The 22,899-nt window shown below is 38.7% G+C and overlaps 1 protein-coding gene across 2 annotated transcripts in view; it reads left to right on the plus strand.

Annotated features, from left to right (window-relative positions):
- Positions 1–11,951: 11,951 nt before the first annotated feature.
- col11a1a (collagen, type XI, alpha 1a) overlaps positions 11,952–22,899 on the plus strand; it is an 82,731-nt gene continuing 71,783 nt past the window's right edge. Inside the window, exons 1-3 of one of the 2 annotated variants that reach the window (XM_051882520.1) lie at positions 11,952–12,438; positions 18,216–18,380; positions 19,626–19,839. In XM_051882520.1, coding sequence (XP_051738480.1) covers positions 12,318–12,438; positions 18,216–18,380; positions 19,626–19,839 — 500 coding nt within the window. In that variant the 5' untranslated portion in view covers positions 11,952–12,317. The remainder of the gene's footprint in view (positions 12,439–18,215; positions 18,381–19,625; positions 19,840–22,899) is intronic. The other variant, XM_051882521.1, reaches the window with a different exon arrangement.

Raw genomic sequence — 22,899 nt, forward strand, 5'->3', positions numbered from 1 at the left:
TATTTTACACTGCACCTGCAGGAACTATAATCTTAGTGGTTAAATGTCTGACTGTGTTTGGCAGTGTACTAAATCAAGGAGTCGGCTGGGTCTGGAAGTGGCCTGGAGCGGGTGGGGCATGACTGGGATAGGGCAGAGATCAGGCTGCTGGGAGAGGAAGAGAGGGGAGGGGAGGCAGTGCAGGTCTGAACAGAGTTCGAGACAGGCAATGCAGTTAGACTAAGAGCGCGGGACTTAAATTGCCATGGGTCACAGCATTTAGGTCACTAACACCAAAGTCCCTTTATGGAAAGTCGGGTCTTTTAAACTGACAGGCGGGACTTCCATTTCTACAGCCAGCATAATGAATGTTATGATTTTTTTTTAGTATAATTTTTACTATGAGTGGTCCTCTTCCTCCTACTACAGTGTCTCTGCTACAGTTCAGTAATGAACCATCAAATGTTTTAATTCTATCTTTGCAATAGATTTTTCTTCGCGTAAGCATTTGTAATTAAGGAACACTTAGCATGTAATCGTGGAAACAGTTCTAGAGAGGGATAGTAATTTAAGAGGCTGTGATTACAGCCACCCAGTGATCAGCATGTGAGATTTGGTTTTATTTTAGTGACTTTCAGAGGAAAGATGTCATTACACTGTTGTCTTCACTTCCTTCATGCTGAATGCAGAACATATTTTTAAATATATAAAATGCCGCTAGACAGATTTAACCTTTGTTTCACCAACAAGAAAGCATTCAAGACTACTTTGAAAGCTTCAAAACTTTAGTCTTCAGACATGGTTCTGCCCTTTCTGTTGAAACCATCGTCATTTTCCATCATTCAATCAAAAAGTCACCAGCTGAGAAGTACCTGAAACTCCTCTAAAACCCCCAGAAACCTGTTAAAATCTTAGGCTGTTGAGGGCATATGCAAAATACTGCTTAGTAGTTTTTCTTTTATATGTCAAGAGATTAAGTATCAACTTAGAGATATTAAACGTAAACCAAGTGAAAAGATTGTTGACACAAATGTGCTGGGCTATAAGATGAATTCAGGGTGTATAACCCAGATAATTTGGTTTTTAAATAATCTGATGAGAATGTGAAATCTCTGAATTTTAATTACAGACTTTGGTGGTATCTGAGCACAGTTTGAGATATTGTTGAGGTCTCTTCTGAAAATTTAGAAAAGATACATGTGAGCTAACAGTTTTTTTCCTCAGAAAAAAAAACATCTGAGAAGCAGGAGATTTGGTCTATGCTGAAACAACTGAGACATTAAAGAGGTCGCCCTTGTGATGTTCCTTATAGGTTTTTCTTGGAATCACTCACAAGCAACTGCTCAGTAACATCAGCAAGTCGGAACCATGTGCATCACTGCCTCTGTATCCGAGGCTGAGCAAATATCTCCTGGTGTGTCGGAGTGCTTTGTTGAATCAGTCTGGAGCTCCTGATGTGTTTAATCAGATGTTTCCTGTATCAGTGAGCTGTTGTTTTACCCTCCAGATGCTGCCAAAATGTTCAGTCAAGCTGAGTTTATCAAGAATGGAAATATAATTAGCTGTTGGAGTGGTCAGATTCAGAATTCAGATGTTGTGTTATGCATAGGGAGAAGGGTGACAGACCACACCTATGTGTTTTTAACAGTGTTAAAGAATGAAGTTTAACAGTAATACTGCAGATATAGAGAAGGTGTTCGCTGAAGTTGATTTAATACTACTGTATAATGGGAATTAAAAAAGACTTAAGGACTTTGATTATTTTATGAATATCTTCTGGCTATGAGTTTTATGAGTCAGTCTCCCACATTATTTGACTTCTTAATCAATGAGCTGTAATTATATTAAGTTAAATTTTAACCTCAGACTTCATGCAGCGTTCTCTTCAGATGATTATGTTATTGCATTTGACAGCATCAGAGAGCATGAAATAATTGGCACAGCCATGCCAACTAAACAACATGCCCAGTGGCGGAACTTGACTTTTTGGTATGTGGCTGCTGAGAAAGAACTGGGTTAGATGCAACCTCCAGAAACTGGATATCAAAAAGAAATCTGTCTGTCTATCTGTCTGTTGTTCCAGTGTTCGACACCAATCTGTCTGTCCGTCTGTCTGTCTGTCTGTCTGTCGATCCAGTGTTCGACACCAATCTGTCTGTCTGTCTGTCTGTCTGTTTGTCTGTCTGTTGATCCAGTGTTCGACACCAATCTGTCTGTCTGTCTGTCTGTTTGTCTGTCTGTTGATCCAGTGTTCGACACCAATCTGTCTGTCTGTCTGTCTGTCTGTCTTTTGATCCAGTGTTCGACACCAATCTGTCTGTCTGTCTGTCTGTCTGTTTGTCTGTCTGTTGATCCAGTGTTCGACACCAATCTGTCTGTCTGTCTGTCTGTCTGTTTGTCTGTCTGTTGATCCAGTGTTCGACACCAATCTGTCTGTCTGTCTGTCTGTTTGTCTGTCTGTTGATCCAGTGTTCGACACCAATCTGTCTGTCTGTCTGTCTGTCTGTCTGTCTTTTGATCCAGTGTTCAACACCAATCTGTCTGTCCGTCTGTCTGTCTGTCTGTTGATCCAGTGTTCAACACCAATCTGTCTGTCTGTCTGTCTGTCTGTCTGTTTGTCTGTCTGTTGATCCAGTGTTCAACACCAATCTGTCTGTCTGTCTGTCTGTCTGTTGATCCAGTGTTCGACACCAATCTGTCTGTCTGTCTGTCTGTTTGTCTGTCTGTTGATCCAGTGTTCGACACCAATCTGTCTGTCTGTCTGTCTGTCTGTCTTTTGATCCAGTGTTCGACACCAATCTGTCTGTCCGTCTGTCTGTCTGTCTGTTGATCCAGTGTTCAACACCAATCTGTCTGTCTGTCTGTCTGTCTGTCTGTTTGTCTGTCTGTTGATCCAGTGTTCGACACCAATCTGTCTGTCTGTCTGTCTGTCTGTCTGTTGATCCAGTGTTCGACACCAATCTGTCTGTCTGTCTGTCTGTCTGTCTGTCTGTTGATCCAGTGTTCAACACCAATCTGTCTGTTTGTCTGTCTGTCTGTCTGTCTATCTATCTGTCATTCCAGTTTTCGAAACCAGTCTGTCTGTCTGTCTGTCTGTTTGTCTGTCTGTTGATCCAGTGTTTGACACCAATCTGTCTGTCTGTCTGTCTGTCTGTCTGTCTGTCTGTTTGTCTGTCTGTTGATCCAGTGTTCGACACCAATCTGTCTGTCTGTCTGTCTGTTTGTCTGTCTGTTGATCCAGTGTTTGACACCAATCTGTCTGTTTGTCTGTCTGTCTGTCTGTCTGTCTATCTGTCATTCCAGTTTTCGAAACCAGTCTGTCTGTCTGTTGTTCCAGTGTTTGACACCAGTCTGTCTGTCTATCTGTCATTCCAGTGTTTGACTAGTCTGTCTGTCTGTCGTTCCAGTGTTCAACACCAATCTGTCTATCTGTCTGTCTGTCTATCTGTCTGTTGTTCCAGTGTTCAACACCAATCTGTCTGTCTGTTGTTCCAGTGTTCAACACCAATCTGTCTGTCTGTCTGTCTGTCTCTGTCTGTCTGTTGTTCAAGTGTTCGACACCAATCTGTCTGTCTGTCGTTCCAGTGTTTGACCAGTCTATCTGTCTGTCTATCTATTTGTCAGTCTGTCTGTTATTCCAGTGTTTGACCAGTCTGTCTATCTGTGTGTCTGTCTGTCTGTCTGTTTGTCTGTCTGTTGATCCAGTGTTCGACACCAATCTGTCTGTTTGTCTGTCTGTCTGTCTGTCTATCTGTCATTCCAGTTTTCGAAACCAGTCTGTCTGTCTGTCTCTCTGTTGTTCCAGTGTTTGACACCAGTCTGTCTGTCTATCTGTCATTCCAGTGTTTGACTAGTCTGTCTGTCTGTCGTTCCAGTGTTCAACACCAATCTGTCTATCTGTCTGTCTGTCTATCTGTCTGTTGTTCCAGTGTTCAACACCAATCTGTCTGTCTGTCTTTCCAGTGTTCGACCAGTCTATCTGTCTGTCTATCTATTTGTCAGTTTGTCTGTTATTCCAGTGTTTGACCAGTCTGTCTATCTGTGTGTCTGTCTGTCTATCTGTCTGTCTGTCTATCTGTCATTCCAGTTGTTTTACCAATCTGTCTGTCTGTCTGTTGTTCCAGTGTTCAACACCAATCTGTCTGTCTGTCTGTCTGTCTCTGTCTGTCTGTTGTTCAAGTGTTCGACACCAATCTGTCTGTCTGTCGTTCCAGTGTTCGACCAGTCTATCTGTCTGTCTATCTATTTGTCAGTCTGTCTGTTATTCCAGTGTTTGACCAGTCTGTCTATCTGTGTGTCTGTCTGTCTATCTGTCTGTCATTCCAGTGTTCGACATCAGTCTGTCTGTCTGTCTGTCTGTCTATCTGTCTGTCTGTCTGTCATTCCAGTTTTCAAAACCAATCTATCTGTCTGTCTGTCTATCTGTTTGTCTGTCTGTTGTTCCAGTGTTCAACACCAATCTGTCTGTCTATCTATCTGTCTGTCATTCCAGTCTTTGACCAGTCTGTCTGTCTGTCGTTCCAGTGTTCGACACCAATCTGTCTGTCTGTCTGTCTATCTGTCAGTCAGTCTGTCTGTCTGTCTGTCTGTCATTCCAGTTTTCGAAACCAATCTATATGTCTGTCTGTCTGTCATTCCAGTTTTCGAAACCAATCTGTCTGTCTGTCTGTCTGTTTGTCTGTCTGTCTGTTGAGCCAGTGTTCGACACCAATCTGTCATCTGTTTGTCTGTCTGTTGTTCCAGTGTTCAACACCAATCTGTCTGTCTATCTGTCTGTCTGTCATTCCAGTGTTTGACCAGTCTGTCTGTCTGTCTGTCATTCCAGTGTTTGACCTGTCTGTCTGTCTGTCTGTCTGTCTATCTGTCTGTCTATCTGTCAGTCTGTCTGTTATTCCAGTGCTTGACCAGTCTGCCTGTCTATCTGTCTGTCTGTCTATCTATCTATATATCTGGTAATGTGTTAAACATAAAGAGGGAGAGGTTCTGTAGGTCTTGGCTCAGGGGAGTGTATATGAGGCACTTCTTCATTTGTAAGGGCTGGAGAGGAATGTGTTGTGTACATTAAGCTGTGAGAGTGTTGAAACATCCTGAAGATATAAGACTCCCATGCAGTAATTGTCATCCTTGATCTATTTTTTGTGATTACAAAATTATGTTAATAAATTTCCAGGCCTGGGTAGTCCTGTGTTGTAGAACTTGACTATACTTTAAAATCACTTATAAGCATGCTGACAGATGATTATGAGTATTGGTTATATTTTATTTATAATGTAATTTAATATAAATTTAATATAATTCAAGTTATATTAAAGTCTGTACATTCCCACAAATGTTTATGGTCATGACAAGAGTATATAATAACCTTTAAAGAAACAACTTAAATTAATGTTGGGATTTTAGGTTAGGTTAGGCTACTTGTGAAGACTTCCCAAGAAATGTAAATGCATTTCCATTACCCTGAGCCAGATGGGTAGACAATGTGTGGTCCCCTTAAATGTTTACTGAGGAAGTTCTTTAAATAAGTGCTTGGAGACAGGCACATTTTTGTCTGTTTGGATAAATAAAACATAAAGTTTGCAAAAGCACTCAAGAGCCTTCTTTCTTTGTTTGAATTATACACTTGTTAAACCTTATGGGATATATTTCTAAAAAGTGTGAGTAAGCAGTGGAGAGAGTGACAGCAGGGAAAAGATGAGGTTGATGGACTGTGGCCTTACTGAAGTCAGTAATGGGAGAGTAAATGATCTGGTCTTTCATATGATGTCTTTTTTGTCTAATTCTAGAGAGTGATGCCAAGGTCCTGACACCCTGACGCTGGCAGATCATATCGATGCCAAGATTGTATTTCATGTTCCAAAAGGCCTGACGAATGGATCTTTCATGGGGTTGTCCATTTCAGCTACTTTCGGGGGTTGTGAATACCCTCCTGCAGTGCCAGACCACCCATCTACTTTCCCTGGGACCTCATGTCCTAAGACACTGGGTGCTTCCTGCTCACCTCACCCTTCCTGCGGTCCATCTGGGATCATTTGGTTTGACCTCCAACGACTGACTCACTGACCTTTTTACAGTTTTTTTTCTCACTCACCATACGTCCTTGGTGCTCCTCAACAACCCCGGAGTGTTGTAGCAGTCACAGCTATGTAAAACCTGGTGCGGTTTGTCTTTGCTGAAAACGAACTGCTTTTTAAATATAGTGGGTTTATGTATCATAGCATATGTTCTTCATATGGTTTTAGAAGATTGCTGTTGCATAGCTTTTTGTCAACCTGATCCAAAAGTCTGCCATGGTTGTGTGCCATTCAGAACTGAATTGAGAATGACTTAAGCTGGGGACACACTTAACGACTAGCTAAAACATTCTGACTGAACTCAACACACTATAAGACTGAACTCAACACACTAATTGATTTTAAATGCTGACTATAAACACCGACTGAACGAAACTGCCTCTGACTCGGCGCGTTTGGGCATGATCAGACGTAAGTATCAAATTACATTCATAATCTGCCTTACAATCGTTAAGTGTGTCCTCGGCTTTATGAATTCCAATTCAATTACAAATTTGAAGCATCAAATAGGATGTAAATGTTCTGCATATCAGGGGATAAATAGCATAATTAGTAATTAGTCTTTTTTTAATGTTAAAGGGTTAGTTCATCGAAAAATGAAAATTTTGTCATTAATTACTCACCCTCATGTCGTTCTACACCCGTAAGACCTTCGTTCATCTTCGGAACACAAATTAAGATATTTTTGATGAAATCCGATGGCTCAGTGAGGCCTCTATTGAGAGCAAAGCCACTGAACCTTTGAAGGTCCATAAAGGTACTACAAACATATTTAAAAGTACATGTGAGTGCAGTGGTTCTACCTTAATATTATAATGCGATGAGAATACTTTTTGCGCGCCAAATAAACAAAATAACGACTTTTCAACAATATCTAGAGATGGCTGATTTCTTTACGAATCGAATCAGTGGTTCGGAGCGCCAAAGTCACGTGATTTCAGCAGTTTAGCCGTTTGATAGGAGATCCAAATCCCTATCAAAACGAAAGATTTCATCAAAAATATCTTAATTTGTGTTCCGAAGATGAACGAAGGTCTTATGGGTTTGGAACGACATAAGGGGGAATAATAAATTACATTATTTTCATTTTTGGTGAACTAACCCTTTTTATGAATTGCAATTCAGTAAATTCCTTTTCTTGTCATTCCAGTTGAACACTGATTTTTTTCCTGAGCTTGGGGCATGGCAATTTGAGTTCAAATTCGAAAGTCATTCATTGAAAGGGAACCAGTTAAAAAATTCTGAATTTTGTCCAACCTTAAATTCTAGATGTTTTATTTTTATTAAGTTATGGTTACAGAAGTTATTTGAATAGTGTCTATTCGAAGTCTCAGTTTTAACCTCGGCAACTGGCCTCCATGGGCCAACGGAAAACAGTTCATTCATGAACGTATTAGATGCAACCAAACATAAGGTCGCTGTTTAAACACCACTGAGTCTGGAGTCATATTCTATACATCTGAAGTAATGGACTTGACGCTTCCTAAGGTGTAAAATGCTTGCCCAGACAAAATGGCATTCCTGAGTAAGAGTGAATGAACTACTGTGAGATTTGACATCTACAACCCAGCTTTGAATAACTGTGAGGGCCCTGAGGTGAGTTTCCAACCACTGCTAAACATGAGAAGAGAGCCATTACCACCTGTAATGTAGTATGTTTGTGATCAAGGGTGTAAGAACGATTTGAAAAGTGGGGTATAGGGATAGTTCACCCAAAAATGGAAATTCTGTCATCATTTATTCACCCTCAAGTTGTTCCAAACCTGTATGAATTTCTTTGTTCTGCTGAACACGAAGGAAGATATTTTGAAGAAAGTTTGAAACCAGACCGCTTTGGGGCACCATTGACTTCCATAGTAGGACAAAAAAAATACTATGGAAGTCAATGGTGTCCCAGAATTGTTCAGTTTCCCACATTTTTCAAAATATCTTCCTTTGTGTTCAGCAGAACAAAGAAATTTATACAGGTTTGGAACAACCTGAGGGTGAATAAATGATGAAAGAATTTCCACTTTTTGTTTGTAGATTTGCTATTGCCCAATTTGTGATCCACTTTGTTAGGTATTAGGTGACTGAAATTTGACCTCCATGAACAAGAAACTAAAGCTTTTAAACATGTGGAGGTGATTCATTGGATTAGTTTGCACATATACCAGGATCTGAGTATTTGTATATTTAAATAAGAGGCTAAAATACTATAAAAATGAGTATAAATCAGCAATAGTCAATAATTGATGTACACTCTAAAAAATGCTGGGTTGTTTCAACACATGTTTGGGTCAAATATGGACAAACTCAACTGTTGGATTTAAAATTTAATTTTAAAATTTAAACCAACGACTGGGTTTGTCCGTATTTGACCCAAACATGGGTTGAAACAACCCTGCATTTTTTAGAGTCTATATTATTTCTTAAACGTTTAGCATGGGCTTTTTAAATTCTTAATGGCATCACAACAAAGGTCTGCGCATTGATGAACCTCTGCCCAAAGCTATTTAGAGCTTGTGTAGGCTAATTATGTATATTTACTCAAATAAAGTTAGCAGCAGTCCCCCCCTTTGGCTTCCTCCATGCACAATGTGGACATCACAGATGTAGACGCTCTTAAAATGGAAGCGATATTTAACCAGTATTCATTCTGGTACCCACCATGGTAGACCACAGTGAAAATAGCTGGCTCACAATTCCAGAATGACAGTCCTACCACTGTCTAGAAATTTTTACCTCAGGGAGTCTTCTCAAACTTACAATTTGAGTATTTTCGATTGTTTCTCATGTTTAAGTTCACTCCCCAGGTTAAGGGAATGTGTTCTGTGGGAGTTCTTTGTTGAGCACAGAGCACAGGTTGTATGTTGAGTGACTGAGCTCTCGGTCCGCTCTGGCCCTGAGCTGAGACAGAAAGAGCCCTTTATACTCCCTCAGGCTCTGTGTGTTTAGACTCTGAAGCTAGTGGATGGTTAGTGTGTGCCTGTGAAAAGTTTTCCCCTTACGATTTTACTTAAGGTCAAATAATCATGCTGAAGGGAAACTAAAACTAGTCATATCTAAAAAAAAATTCTTAATGTTCTTCACATTAAAGGGATATCACAGTAAAATGAAAATTAAGTCATTATTTACTAACCCTGGTGTTGTTCTAATGCCGTATGCCTTTCTTTCTTGTGAACTTTCCCTTACCATGCCGTCATTTTACGCCAGACTGCTTCATATACGAGGGTCAATTCAACACTGGATTTGCACAAAATGCTAGTCGATGAGTTGAATTAACTCCACAGCAACTACATAAATGTATCCACTAATCATTCAGAAACGTCCAGATGCGTTCTATAAGTTGTAACTTCTTCCTGAGTCTCTCCATCAGTGTCCGACTCTGGTTTGAACAATGTAAGGCTGAACACCGTTACTGACAATCATCATTTTGGCTGCGTGAGATTCTCCCGCTTTGTTGTTGAAAAACCGAAGTGCGAGCTGTTAAAGCTCAACCCTCTTCTGGAAAATGGTTGGGAGCAGCAGCTTATTTGCATTTAAAGGGACACACACAAAAACAGTGTGTTTTTACTCACTCAAATAGGGCAAATTGGGCAAGCTATAATAAATGATCTGTGGGGTATTTTGAGCTGAAACTTCACAGACACATTCTGGGGACACCAGAGACTTATATTACATCTTGTAAAAGCAGCATTATAGGTCCCCTTTAATGTTTTAGGAAACTAAAGAATATACTATAAACAAACTTTTGACCTTTTGTGGAATGGAAAGTTAAAAGTTCTCAGTGAAACCATACAGTAGATGCCAATAAAAAAGAGTGTTTGTTTCCACAAACATAAAACATATAATTAATTGTATTGTAGTACATGCATTCATTGGGATTTTATTTATTTATAGTCTGCCTGTTTAAGGTCATAAGATCATAAGATTTTGAACCATCTCTGAATTTACTATTGTGAAAAGATGTAACAAGGACTGATCCAAGTCATGTGTCATTGCAGATAAAAATACAAACACACTAAAAAGTTGCCTCTTAACTGCTCAAAGCATGCATAACTACATCATTTGATATGACAGGATTATACATGTTTAAATGAGATCTTGTTCTGCGCACATCTTAACACATGTTCTTGGCAATGAGGAGCACTTTTTATGTTTTTATTTATTTAATTATGATAACTTTTCACCTTGGTCACACCAGAGCACTGCACACTATATGATATATATAAGAGTGCTAATTTGTTATATCAGAGTCATGTAACTGTCAGAATGTGTTTTGATCTTTGATCTCTGGCAGCGTCCATCAACACAGTGAAAGGTAAGTGAAAATTACTGCAAATAATTTAGAAATGCACTTTATCATAATCAATAAGAGTCCAAATATATAGCCCTTTGGGATGCAACACTAGTCATAAGCCACAGACATTTGTAAAAGAAAAATATTGTAATGTTTTGTTCTGGTAGTTGCTAAATCATTTTGTCACCAAATCAGACAATGTAATCATGATCACAGGTATTACTGCATGCAAATATTCTTAACTTAGAATCTGAAGATACTGTGCATGTTTCTGCAGACAGTTCACAGAGTGCAGTTCCAACTTGCCCTGAGGTGATGACAAAATGCTTTTGTATTTTTATGGAGATGAATTACCTCACTGATTTTGTATTAATAATTTTATTGATTTTGATTCTTAATCTAAATGCCACAGTCATGTATTCTTTTTTTTTTCTTGTAGTCATTATTTAATTAATTGACTCATTACTTATTCGTAAAGAAGAGATTTGGCATGCTAACAAAAATGATTTCTGGCATGGATCATGAGCTGGCTGCATGCCATTTGTTCGTAGAGTTGGTCGTTCATTTTATTCATACTACATTTTAGAAGCAGAGCCAAACTAAATGGTCATTATATGATTCATTCACAAGTTCATAAAGGCTATAATGTTGAACTATTCCATTTCAAACTAGCATGGCTTTTAGCCTTTACCTGGCAAATCTGAATCTAAAATATACGCTATTTGAAACGCCTATTGTTCACATTTGACAGGAATTTCCCTCAAACCAAAGAGACGCCAGTTTTTCAAAAACGGAATGAATCACATTAAAAGAAGTATGCTATCATTTTATTCATATTTTAATTTGTTCATGTTTGACTCTGATTTTCAGTCATTATGTGGCTAATTAATTTCGCTGCCTTTACGTTGCAAAGTGTGGAGGAATGAATCTGGGAAAAGTGATGGGCTGTCAGTCAAACTTAGCCCCTCCCACACAACCTCCACATGCACTCTTGAAGAATAAACGTCTGAAAGACATAAGGTGTTTTCGTTTTATTACTTTACCGTCTTTTATACTTTTTTCCCTGTTTATTGACATTCAAAGCCAAGAGTTGTTGAATTTCTCATGGATTTCATCAAAGGTTCTCAATAACCTTGATGAAATTCATAATAAGAATAAAAAAAAAACAGTTGACGAAGGTATGTTGAATCCGGTAAGCTAGTTCTATGCAAAGTTAATGCTAATTTAAAAACGTTGACTCATCATGAAACGTTGTTACACAGCTCTCTGGAATACTTGATACTGATTGGTCAGTCGCTGCACTAAGCAATCAAGTACTTCTGAATAATGACCGTTGTCCTGAATTTCTATAGAAATATAGGCTAATATAGTATAGTTAAGTGTAAAATATACGTAAAACAATATAGGTTACATTATCTGGTAAGCATGTTTGTTTATGTTATCATGAAATTTTTCACTATTTTGTTGGTAATGCAAATATGCCTAATCCTAAAACTAACAAACATTTGGAATTGCTTGTATGTTCGCTCTCTCTCTCTCTCTCTCTCTCTCTCTCTCTCTCTCTCATTCCCAGGCTACTCCAGGGAAATTTCTACCGGCTTTCATGGGGGGACGCGCAAGAGGGCGACCAGGGGAGGCTTTGGAAAACTGATGGGTGGATCCCTAGCCAACTTTCAAGCCCCGTGATTTGCTAATCGGGGTATTTTTCCCTTGTCATTTTCCTGTGATCCAGGGTCTGGGTCCAGCCCTCTTGACGGTGAGGCGATCGAGCGCTCCGCGTCTCATTTTGATTAAAGCCCGAATCCCTCCAGTCTGAAGGCTGGGCGCAAGGAAAGGAGGATCGAAGGGGGCCCGGCGAAACAAAATACCCTTCACCTATGGCTGTTTAGAGCAGATCTGGCACATTTGGGATTGTAGAAGGGAGATCATTTACAAATAAGCAGAGGTCGCCCCGGGTTTTGTGCACATTTGTGGGCGCCCCAACCATGGAGAGGCCAAGGTGGTCCCCAATGTGGAAAACGAAAAGGTGGCTTTTGGATTCCACTGTTTTCAAATTCATCACAGTTTCCCTCGTCCTGGTTCTGCAGGCTCCAAATGTCAGAGCAGGTAAGGAAAGATAGACTTCCAAACTTTTGATGAAGTTGTAGGGACTGTCAGATAGGAGATGCGCATTTGCGCCTGCGGATTTTAACGCGTTTGATTTAGACAGGTGATCTTAGATCTGCATCCCATATGTGTGTGTGTGTGTGTGTGTGCTACAAGTGCCCATGAAATCAAAAGACATTGTAATCATGAAATGAAGAAGACTGTGTGTGGAATTCGTTAAAATAAAGCCACCAGTTCCCCAAAAAGATTTCAAAAGCGTTTAATACAATTAACAATGCAATTTTATGGGCATATACTGTAACACATAAGGTTCATCATGCTTTACTTATACAATATGTGCATATTATGATTAGACTTTGATTGGATCGTGATCACAAAGTTAAACACAAAGAAAGGGTCTGTACTTTGAAATAGTTAGTAGTGAAAGCATGTAACTATTTACCTACAAGTAGACTTTTGCGCATGACTTGGTTTGTTCTGCCCATTTAATTTGCATATACCCAAACTTTTGCAATTTTATTTTATATCTATGTATTTTATGTTCTAATGCACTCCATGAGAGGGTGAAGATGAGGAATGTGTCAAGAGAGTGTCATGGAGAGACAGTTTAGGATTTACTTTGGGGAAAAAAAAGCTCTTTGTTTGAACCTGTGGTCCGTTAGGTGTGTGTGGACACGGTTAGCAGGGTGGAATTCCTCAGGGTTTTACATCCATGCCTTACATTTAGGAAAAGAAAATGGAAAAGTATCTGCTTGAATGGTGTGATTGTGGGGATGAAGTTGTGTGCCAAATGATGTGCATTCAAAGAGAGGCGAATTAATGAGATTATCTGTAATTGATATATACTAATTTATGCTCATAAGACTTCATTGTGAAGTTCTGACCACACTGGCGTGATTCCTTTTTGTCTTATAAGCTATCTTACGATCTTTAATTATGATAAGATTTTGATTTATAGTAACTGACACCTGGGAGGTCCAATTTACAATGGGCGTGACTGATCATAAGTATTGCAACAAATGATTTTCTCTTTTTGGTTACAGAAATATGGAAATGTGAATAATGCACTTGTTATATATATATATATATATAGTGTAAATGTTACAATATATGTCTGTACAATGTATACTGTAAATAAAATCTGTCCCTTTTAAAGGTTTTTTTTTTTGAGTTTATGAGTCTAGAGGCTTTGCACTGCACATTAGAGATTGCTGCGAGGTAATGAATTATTGTACATCACAGTGGGCTACAGCCAAAATCACCCTTTCCCCATTCACCTCTAGCTCCGCCGAAGCCCAAGTGGTGGCTTTCGCAGCATTTTGACTCAATGAGATGAGTTTCCCAGTGGGAATGTTTCTCTTCTAAGTGCCTTCCCGTTATTTGATGACTGTCCTCTCTGCTCATCCCTATTATTTTGGAGGCTTCAAAGGGCCCAGAGCCATCCAGGGGCCCCAGTCTGGCCTTATGATAGGTCTCACTCACTCTTACAGGAACAAAGGTCCCTGCAAAATTGAATTAGGCATTTATGCTGCTTGAAAATGACAAAGACAATGGATTGTTGGTGTTCTCTTATGCATTTGCCACATTTCCTGAAGCCGCTTGAAAATAACCAGATTTCTTTTCTCTGAAGTGTCAGCGATATGACATGCTTAATAACCCTCCTTTTTGTCTATCAAAGCTGATAATGGATCTTAAAATGTATTAATCCAATTGGACTTATGAAGCAATATGTTATATTGCTTGCGGTTTGTGGCTTGTGAAGGCATTTCTGCCGGGTGCCCTCTTGAGCTGGCAGTGTACTGACATGTTTTCTCAGCCCCTGGGGCTGAGGAACCTCAGATGTGCATTCCTTCAGACAATGCACACATTTCAGAAATCTTTCCGTACTCTTATGGTAGATGGTGCCGTCTAGGTATCAAGACCATTTGGACTATTCACAAGTCATGCTTTTGCAAGTCAACTCTATGCATGTTTGCTGGGTAGAAATGTGGTTCAATCCATTTTTTTGAAGTAAATTTAATGTTTTGATGATACATAATTGCATGCAGTTCTCTCTGTTGCATCTTAAAGGTACATTCTCAAAAATAAAGGGGGGATTTCTCATAGAAGGACCATTTTGGGTTCCCCAAAGAACCTTTCAGTGCACAGTTCTTCATCATTTTTTTGTGAAGAACGTAATAATCTAAAAAATGTTCTTCCACTATAACTATAACTTTCATGGAAGTTAGAGGTTCTAAATGGAACCACAGATGCCAATAAGGAACCTTTATTTTTAAGTGTTTAATGTTCAGCCAGAAATAATCAATCCGTCATCATTTGCTCACCCTCAGGTCGTTCCAAACCTGGAGATATTTATGTTGTAGATGAAACACACTGTACCTGGTCCCCATCAATTCTACTTCCTTAAGAGTTCCACACCAGTATTTGGAACAACATGAGGGAGAGGAAATGATGATAAATTTTTCATTTTTAGCTGAACCGTCCCTTAAGTACTGGAATATTAGGTGAACTGAACAGTGTTCTTGGGAAGCAGATGGTTGAAAGGCTTTATTGTTCTTTGATGTTTCTCTACAGTCGTGAAAGGGGGGGAAAAGACATGGGGAAAAATTTTTTGCAAAAAATTCCGTCAGTGAGGTTGCCTCTCGGAGAGCCTGTGGCATAATGCTTTCTTGTTCAAGCGGCACGCATGTGTCAAAGAGGGGAGAGCGAGGGGAGAAGGGGGAGATAGAGGATGAAAAAGGGAGAGAGAGAGATTCTGACTGAATTCATTTTTAGAGTCTCAAGGAGCAGCAGGTAAAAAGGTCTTCAGCTTATTCCATTAATATCACCCCAAAAAAAAACGAAATTCTAAAAATGAAATTCTAAAAAACAATGAGAGCTCATCCATTGGGACATCCGTTGTTTTAATGCTACATCTTCCTGTTACCATAAAAGTGAATTCCATAATGAATTAATTTATGCAAATTACAGAACTTCCAGTAGAAGAAGCCCCTCCCACTTTTGGGTGTCCCTTGGAATAGTAATGATGGCAGGTTTATGATCTTGATGATGTGCAACTCTCTCTCAGTTAGTACCTCCCTTCACATTCACACTCGATGTCTAATCAACCTTCTCTCCCACAGACACAAGCCTATCTAAAGCAAAGAATGACAGTGAAAAAGATCAGCGTGTGTGTTTGCACAGCAGTCTGGTTAAAATCACACCAGGTCATCAGCTGCGCTCTCCTAATGGCTGCACATTCTCAGTTGGTATTCTGAAGTTATTTAGCAGTATTGACATTTTTCTTTGGCACTTGCATGTCAAAAGGTCATACTCGGGCTACAGCACCACATCTGGAATATATGAGGCCTGAGGATATGGAGAACGTCTCCAGAATATCCCTCGCAACAACTCTTCTCCTCAACTCTTTCATTGTATTAGATGAGTTTGTGGTTTTCCTTTTGTCTAGCTTGTATGTTCTAGCAGTTTGAGTCTCTCTGATAGTGGGGGATCATTGCACCCAACACAAAGAACCGGAAGAAGAATGGTGTGTCGCCTTTGCTTTTCAGAGTTTTAAATGGGGTGGTAAATGTTTTCTCAGCACTGGGAATGCCTCAGCTTCTTTATTATAGTGTTTTAGACCTCCCAGTCCATCCTTTTGTGATTTAACATGCCTTTATTGTTGGCGGTTTGAGCGTTCAGTTTTATGTGGTAGATGCCAAAGATTCACTCAAGTCCCAGAAGACACATATGGCACTGTTGGTAGATTCTAGATAGCACCCAGCTGCCAAACATGTGCCCTCCGTTCGCAACTAATCATGAAGAAATCCTTCTCAATGGTGCTTTAAGGTTTTAAGTTCTTCCTCTCAGTGAGGTTCCAGGGTGATCCAAGGTGAACAGTGTTTATCTTTCATCTTGCTTCGTTAACCATAATGAAACCGTTTGTTCAAGTTTACTTAACCCAGCTGTTGCTGAAGTGTCTTGCGAAGAGTTGAAGTTGGAATCTGGAATTTTACAAGGGTCAAATATCATAGGAATGAAGACCAATGATTTGAGATTGATCATTTAGCCAAGTAAAACAGATTGAATTTCAGATATTGGCCTCTTTTTTAGTGGTTGTGGGTCATAAAATAATGTTTAGAGATAATTTTGATACAGTCACTCTGGTAATCATTAGGTTAGTTTAGTTAATTTGACATATATAACCTGTTAAATGACTAACTGACTATATAAATATTATTGATAATTAAAAAAAAAAAAAATTCAGTAGCTGTTTTCTGATTTGATCTTAGATTTGCACTTGATATTATATATTAATTACAGTATACACATTTTTAAAAATATATAAAATTGTATAAATAAATATATAATATGTAAATAATCATAATAAAGTCTAAGGGAGTCTTCAAAAGCTGTTCTGTTTAAAGGGTTAGTTCACCCAAAAATGAAAATTCTGTCATTAATTACTCACCCTCATGTCGTTCCACACCTTTAAGACCTTTGTTCATCTTCAGAACACAAATTAAGATATTTTTGATAAAATCCGATGACTCAGTGAGGCCTGCATTTCCAGCAAGACAATAAACACTTTCAGATGCCCAAAAAGCTACTAAAGACGTATTTAAAACAGTTAATGTGACTACAGTGGCTCAACCTTAATGTTATGAAGCGACAAGAAAAAAAAAAAGCAAAATAACGACTTTATTCAACAATATCTAGTGATGGGTGATTTCAAAACACTGCTTCATGAAGCTTCGAAGCTTTACGAATCTTTTGTTTCGAATCAGTGGTTCGGAGCGCGTATCAAACTGCCAAAGTCACGTGATTTCAGTAAACAAGGCTTCGTTACGTCATAAATGTTTTGAAATTTCAATGGTTCACCACTGGGGGGCGTGACTTTGGCAGTTTGATACAAGCTCCGAACCACGGATTCGAAACAAAAGATTCGTAAAGCTTTAAAGCTTCATGAAGCAGTGTTTTGAAATCACCCATCACTAGATATTGTTGAATAAAGTCGTTATTTATTTATTTTTTTGGCGCACAAAAAGTATTCTTGTTGCTTCATAACATTAAGGTCTTACGGGTGTGGAACGACATTCAAAATGGTTTCAGTCTCTCTAAACCCTCCTTTCCATGAGTCAACTCTGCTCTGACTGGTCAGACGGCCCAGTCTGTTGTGAATGGTCTACCGCTTACTACGTGTGTTGAAAACAAACCTCCAATTACCATATCTGAATTTCAGATCCAGTAGCTTCCTCAGCACTTTTATACACAGTGATACAAACAGTAACAATGGCATCGGTTTTTCCATATAAATTCCAAAGCGAATCCTTATCCTTTTGAAGTGTATGCAATGTGGATTTGCAGCGCAGAAAACAGCGTCTTCGTGACATCTCGACAACACGAACCAAACTCTTCCAGGCCTCAGATACAACTACAATGTTTGAGTGCGGCTCAAAGTAGACGTTGCTCATGGGCAGCCAATGAAGACCATAGGCTGGCATTATGCAAGTTTGTTACATTGTTATGTAGGTATGTAATAGGAAGTAATTGCCTGCGACTCTTTTCGGCAGTTCAGAACTATTCTTTTAGGACGCAATAACATTATTTGTCGTACACTTTTGATCTTTAAAACTTTGCAGACCTTTTACATTGTACTCACTGCATGAAAGGTAATATTTGAAAAGGCATAATAGGGGCAGAAAAAAGTATTATTATAAAAATGTTTATCTGCATTCTCCTTCTTTCTTTATTTATTTATTAATTATTTTTTTGTGTATCTTTTCTACCTCATGCAGCAGAACATGTGGATGTCCTTAAAGTATTAGAATTTCCCACTGTCCCAGAAGGAGTACAGAAAACTTCAGGATTTTGCACAAACCGAAGAGCATCACAGCCAGACATGGCCTACAAAATAGGCAAGAATGCCCAGATCAGTGCCCCAACCAAGCAGCTTTTCCCAGGTAAGCTGAACCCCATGAACATGTCTCCATATCCTGCCTACGTTTAGCTGCATTTAAATGTGCCCTTTGTTGCTGTTGCCAAGGCTTTTGACAGGAGATGCCATCCCTGATTGTGCAGGGCCATGTTTCACTCAGACGCTTGTATTGTTAAGCGGCAGGAGAACTTGGCTGAAATCTCTTGACCACAGCATGGCTCGTCTGCTTAGTTGTATAAGAAATTAACAGAAACTTTTAAAGAGATAGTTCACCCAAAAATGAAAATCTTGTCAGTCAAGTCATTCCACATGGCTTTTTTTCTTCTATGAAACACAAAAGATGTTTTGCAGAATGTCAAAGCTGTTCATTTATGTATAAATAAACATTAATCGGTGACTAATGACCAATCAACCCCCCCGCCCCCCCAAAAAAGCCCCATAAAAGTACCCCATACAACTTGTGTACTACATTCCAAGTCCTCTGAATTTATACGATAAGTTTGAGATGCATTATGCAATTGGAATGTGATTATAATGTTGCAGATGTTTTCTTTATATGGTGGAAAACAGATGCGTGTTTATTACTTGTTAATATTTACTCAGCCAAGATAATACCATATATCTGGTGTTTATTATCAAGTCTCTTGCATCTCATATTTTTAGCTGGATATAAAGGATTACATCTGATAAACTGTATAAAATGTCAAATCTTATTTCAATGTTTTTATCATTTTGTGCCATTATTGGCCTTTTTAGTTAAACAATGCATATGCACTAATAAAACATTTTCAAATAATCAAAGAATTGCATGAATAAAACTGCTTTAATAAAGCCAGAAAATGCTTTATGGAGGACAAAGAAATTAAATTCATCGATTTAAATGTAACAAAAAATGTAAATAAATAAATCACTGGTCAAGTTGACAAATAAATAGATTTAATGCTGTTTATTTAATTCAAAACAGTTAAATATTAAATCACTTTTCAATTTGACAAATATATAGACATTTTTGTAAATGTCTTTTTAAAAAAACGTGAGTTAAATGTAACAATAAAAAAAATAAAAAACGCATCCAACCTTTAATCATTAGCCAAATTCTTTTCTATATAATTTTGCCAAATTCTTTTAAAATGAATAAATCAATTGATTTATTTTATTTTTAACTGGCACTCCTAGTCTTCCATTTCAACAAAGCAATCAGCTGTTTGGATGGACCTCAAAAACCCAATGAACTCTTAAGTGAACTTTTCCTGTTTGTGCTGTTTTCTAGATGGAGTGTTCCCTGAAGACTTTTCCATCCTAACTACCATCAAGCCCAAAGCTGGGATCCAGTCCTTCCTTTTGTCCATCTACAACGAGAAAGGCGTCCAGCAACTAGGCGTCGAGTTGGGCCGCTCACCTCTCTTCCTGTACGAGGATCAGACAGGCAAGCCTGCCCCGGAGGATTACCCCCTGTTCCGCTCTCTCAACCTGGCCGACGGAAAGTAAGTCACAGAGCGCAAATCTGAATGTACAGCAGCTTTTTTTAGACCTGTTTAGATCCATCCTCAGAGAGAAAGACTGAGACTGACTCCAGACAGGGTCAGACGGAGGTCAGTCATCAGCCTGTACCAGCAGGAAGTCATTTGTTGCCAGCCTAGACTTTTACACGGTAGTCCTGAGCCATTATATATGTAGGAAGATATTTCTGGGACCGTTTTAGAGTTGACAAGTAGACAAATCAGAATTTCAGGTAACTATTGAGGCGTTAGTTATGTGTGGTTTCTTCTGCGAGGCGAGCCAGAGGAGATCTTGCTGTGACTCTGGATTGATGGAGTGAAGCAGACAGGGCCGTAGGTGATCTGACCTCAGCAGAGATCCTTCAGGGTTCTGTTATTTTAGAAAGATGGAAAGTTGGATCCATTGGGGCCGAAGCTTGACCTCAGAAATTAACCTCTTTGATTACATCATCAGGAAGCTCTTACCAACATGAACAGAATTTTTGGAAGCTTGTTCCTGCGTCAAAGTAAAAGGTAATAATGAGATTTTTAAAAGCACATTGTGATATATAATAGTAAGAAATAAAGTCACAATTATGAGATACACTATATTGCCAAAAGTTTTGGGACGCCTGCCTTTATGTTCACATGAACTTTAATGACATCCCATTCTTAATCCGTAGGGTTTAATATGGAGTTGGCCCACCCTTTTCAGCTATAACAGCTTCAACTCTTCTGGGAAAGCTTTCCACAAGGTTTAGGAGTGTGTTTATGGGAATTTTTGACCATTCTTCTAGAAGCGCATTTGTGAGGTCAGGTACTGATGTTGTACGAGAAGGCCTGGCTCACAGTCTCCGCTCTAATTCATCCCAAAGGTGTTCCATCGGGTTGAGGTCAGGATTCTGTGCAGGCCAGTCAAGTTCCTCCACACCAAACTCACTCATCCATGTCTTTATGGACCTTGCTTTGTGCACTGGTGCGCAGTCATGTTGGAACAGGAAGGGGCCATTCCCAAACTGTTCCCACAAAGTAGGGAGCATGAAATTGTACAAAATGTCTTGGTATGCTGAAGCATTAAGAGTTCCTTTCACTGGAACTAAGGGGCCAAGCCCAACCCCTGAAAAACAACCCCACACCATAATCCCCCCTCCACCAATCTTTACACTTGGCACAATGCAGTCAGGCAAGTACCGTTCTCCTGGCAACCACCAAACCCAAACTCGTCCATTGGATTTCCAGACAGAGAAGCGCGATTCGTCACTCCAGAGAACACGTCTCCACTGCTCTAGAGTCCAGTCCGGATGCAGCTGCTCGGCCATGGAAACCCATTCCATGAAGCTCTCTACGCACTGTTCTTGAGCTAATCTGAAGGCCACACGAAGTTTGGAGGTCTGTAGCTATTGACTCTGCCTCAGCATGCGCTGACCCCGCTCTGTGAATTTACGTGGCCTACCACTTCGTGGCTGAGTTGCTGTTGTTCCCAATTGCATCCACTTTGTTATGATACCACTAACAGTTGACCGTGGAATATTTAGTAGTGAGGAAATTTCACGAATGGACTTATTGCAACCTATTACGGTACCACGCTTGAATTCACTGAGTTCCTGAGAGCGACCCATTCTTTCACAAATGTTTGTAGAAGCAGTCTGCATGCCTAGGTGCTTGATTTTATACACCTGTGGCCATGGAAGTGATTGAAAAACCTGAATTCAATGATTGGAGGGGTGTCCCAATACTTTTGCCAATATAGTGTCACAATTATGAGATAAAAAGTCACATTATGAGATAAACACAATTAAAAGAGAAGTTCACATTGTGACATAAATATTCATAGTTGACAAATAATCACAATTATGAGATACAAGATACTGTATGAAGTCACATGCAAGAAATAAAGACTTAATTACAAGATTACAAGTCACATTGTGAGATAAATTCACAGTTTCGAGAAATAGTCACAATTATGAGATAAAAAGTTATATTGTGAGATATAAAGTTCTCAAGAAATAAACTCACAATTAAGAGAAAAGTTCACATTGTGAGATATAAATTCATAGTTGTGACAAATAATCACAATTATGATATACTCACATTGTGAGATTCTGTATAAAGTCAAGAAATAAAGACATAATTACAAGATAAAAAGTTACATTTGTGAGATAAATTCACAGTTTTGAGAAATAGTCACAATTATGAGATAAAAAGTCACATTGTAAGATGTGTTCTCACGAAATAAACTCACAATTAATAGAAAAGTCACATTGTGAGGTATAAATTTATAGTTGTGACAAATCATAATTACGAGATACTGTATAGTCACATGTGCAAGAAATAAAGCCCTAATTATGAGATAAAAAGTCACATTGTGAGATAAATTCATAGTTTCAGGAAATAGTCACAATTATGAGATAAAGAGTTACATTGTGAGAAATTCACAGTTTCAAGAAATAATCATAATTATGAGACTAAAAATCACATTGTGAGATATGAAGTCACATTTATGAGAACTAAAGTCACAATTACAATATATAAAGTCACATTTACGAGAAATAAAGTCGCAATTGTGAATTTCTTTTTGTAGTCTGAGGTGGAGACATGTTTCCTTAAATATTTTCAATATTTTTATTAAAAATGGAAAATGATTTGCAATGCTCATTATTGTCCATGAACCTCTTGAGCCTTATTTTTACACCCTCAAGTGCTAAAATTAATTGTCAGCACAATGTAACTCAATGGACGTGCTTGGTCTTATTAGGTTTAAGAGGCTTTATTGTAGATATCAGTTCATTGGGGTGTTTTGCTGTAAAAACAGCAATATTTTCGTGAAGGATTAAAGTGCTTATGTTTCTGATGGGGATTTCAGGTTAAATGCACCTTGATTGGGCTAATTCTGTCATTCCAATTCCCTTGTGCAGGAAGAATTATAGTTGCATGTGGCTTTTTAAAAATCATTTGGTCATAATGATGGAAATTTGATCTAATATAAAGAATCTGAAATGCATTTATGATAAATGTGTAAAATGTGTTGCTCTACCATACAGTACAATGTGTTGCTGACATAATGTA

The sequence above is a fragment of the Ctenopharyngodon idella genome, chromosome 23 (assembly GCF_019924925.1).
Source record: "Ctenopharyngodon idella isolate HZGC_01 chromosome 23, HZGC01, whole genome shotgun sequence".
Taxonomy (NCBI): Eukaryota; Metazoa; Chordata; class Actinopteri; order Cypriniformes; family Xenocyprididae; genus Ctenopharyngodon; species Ctenopharyngodon idella.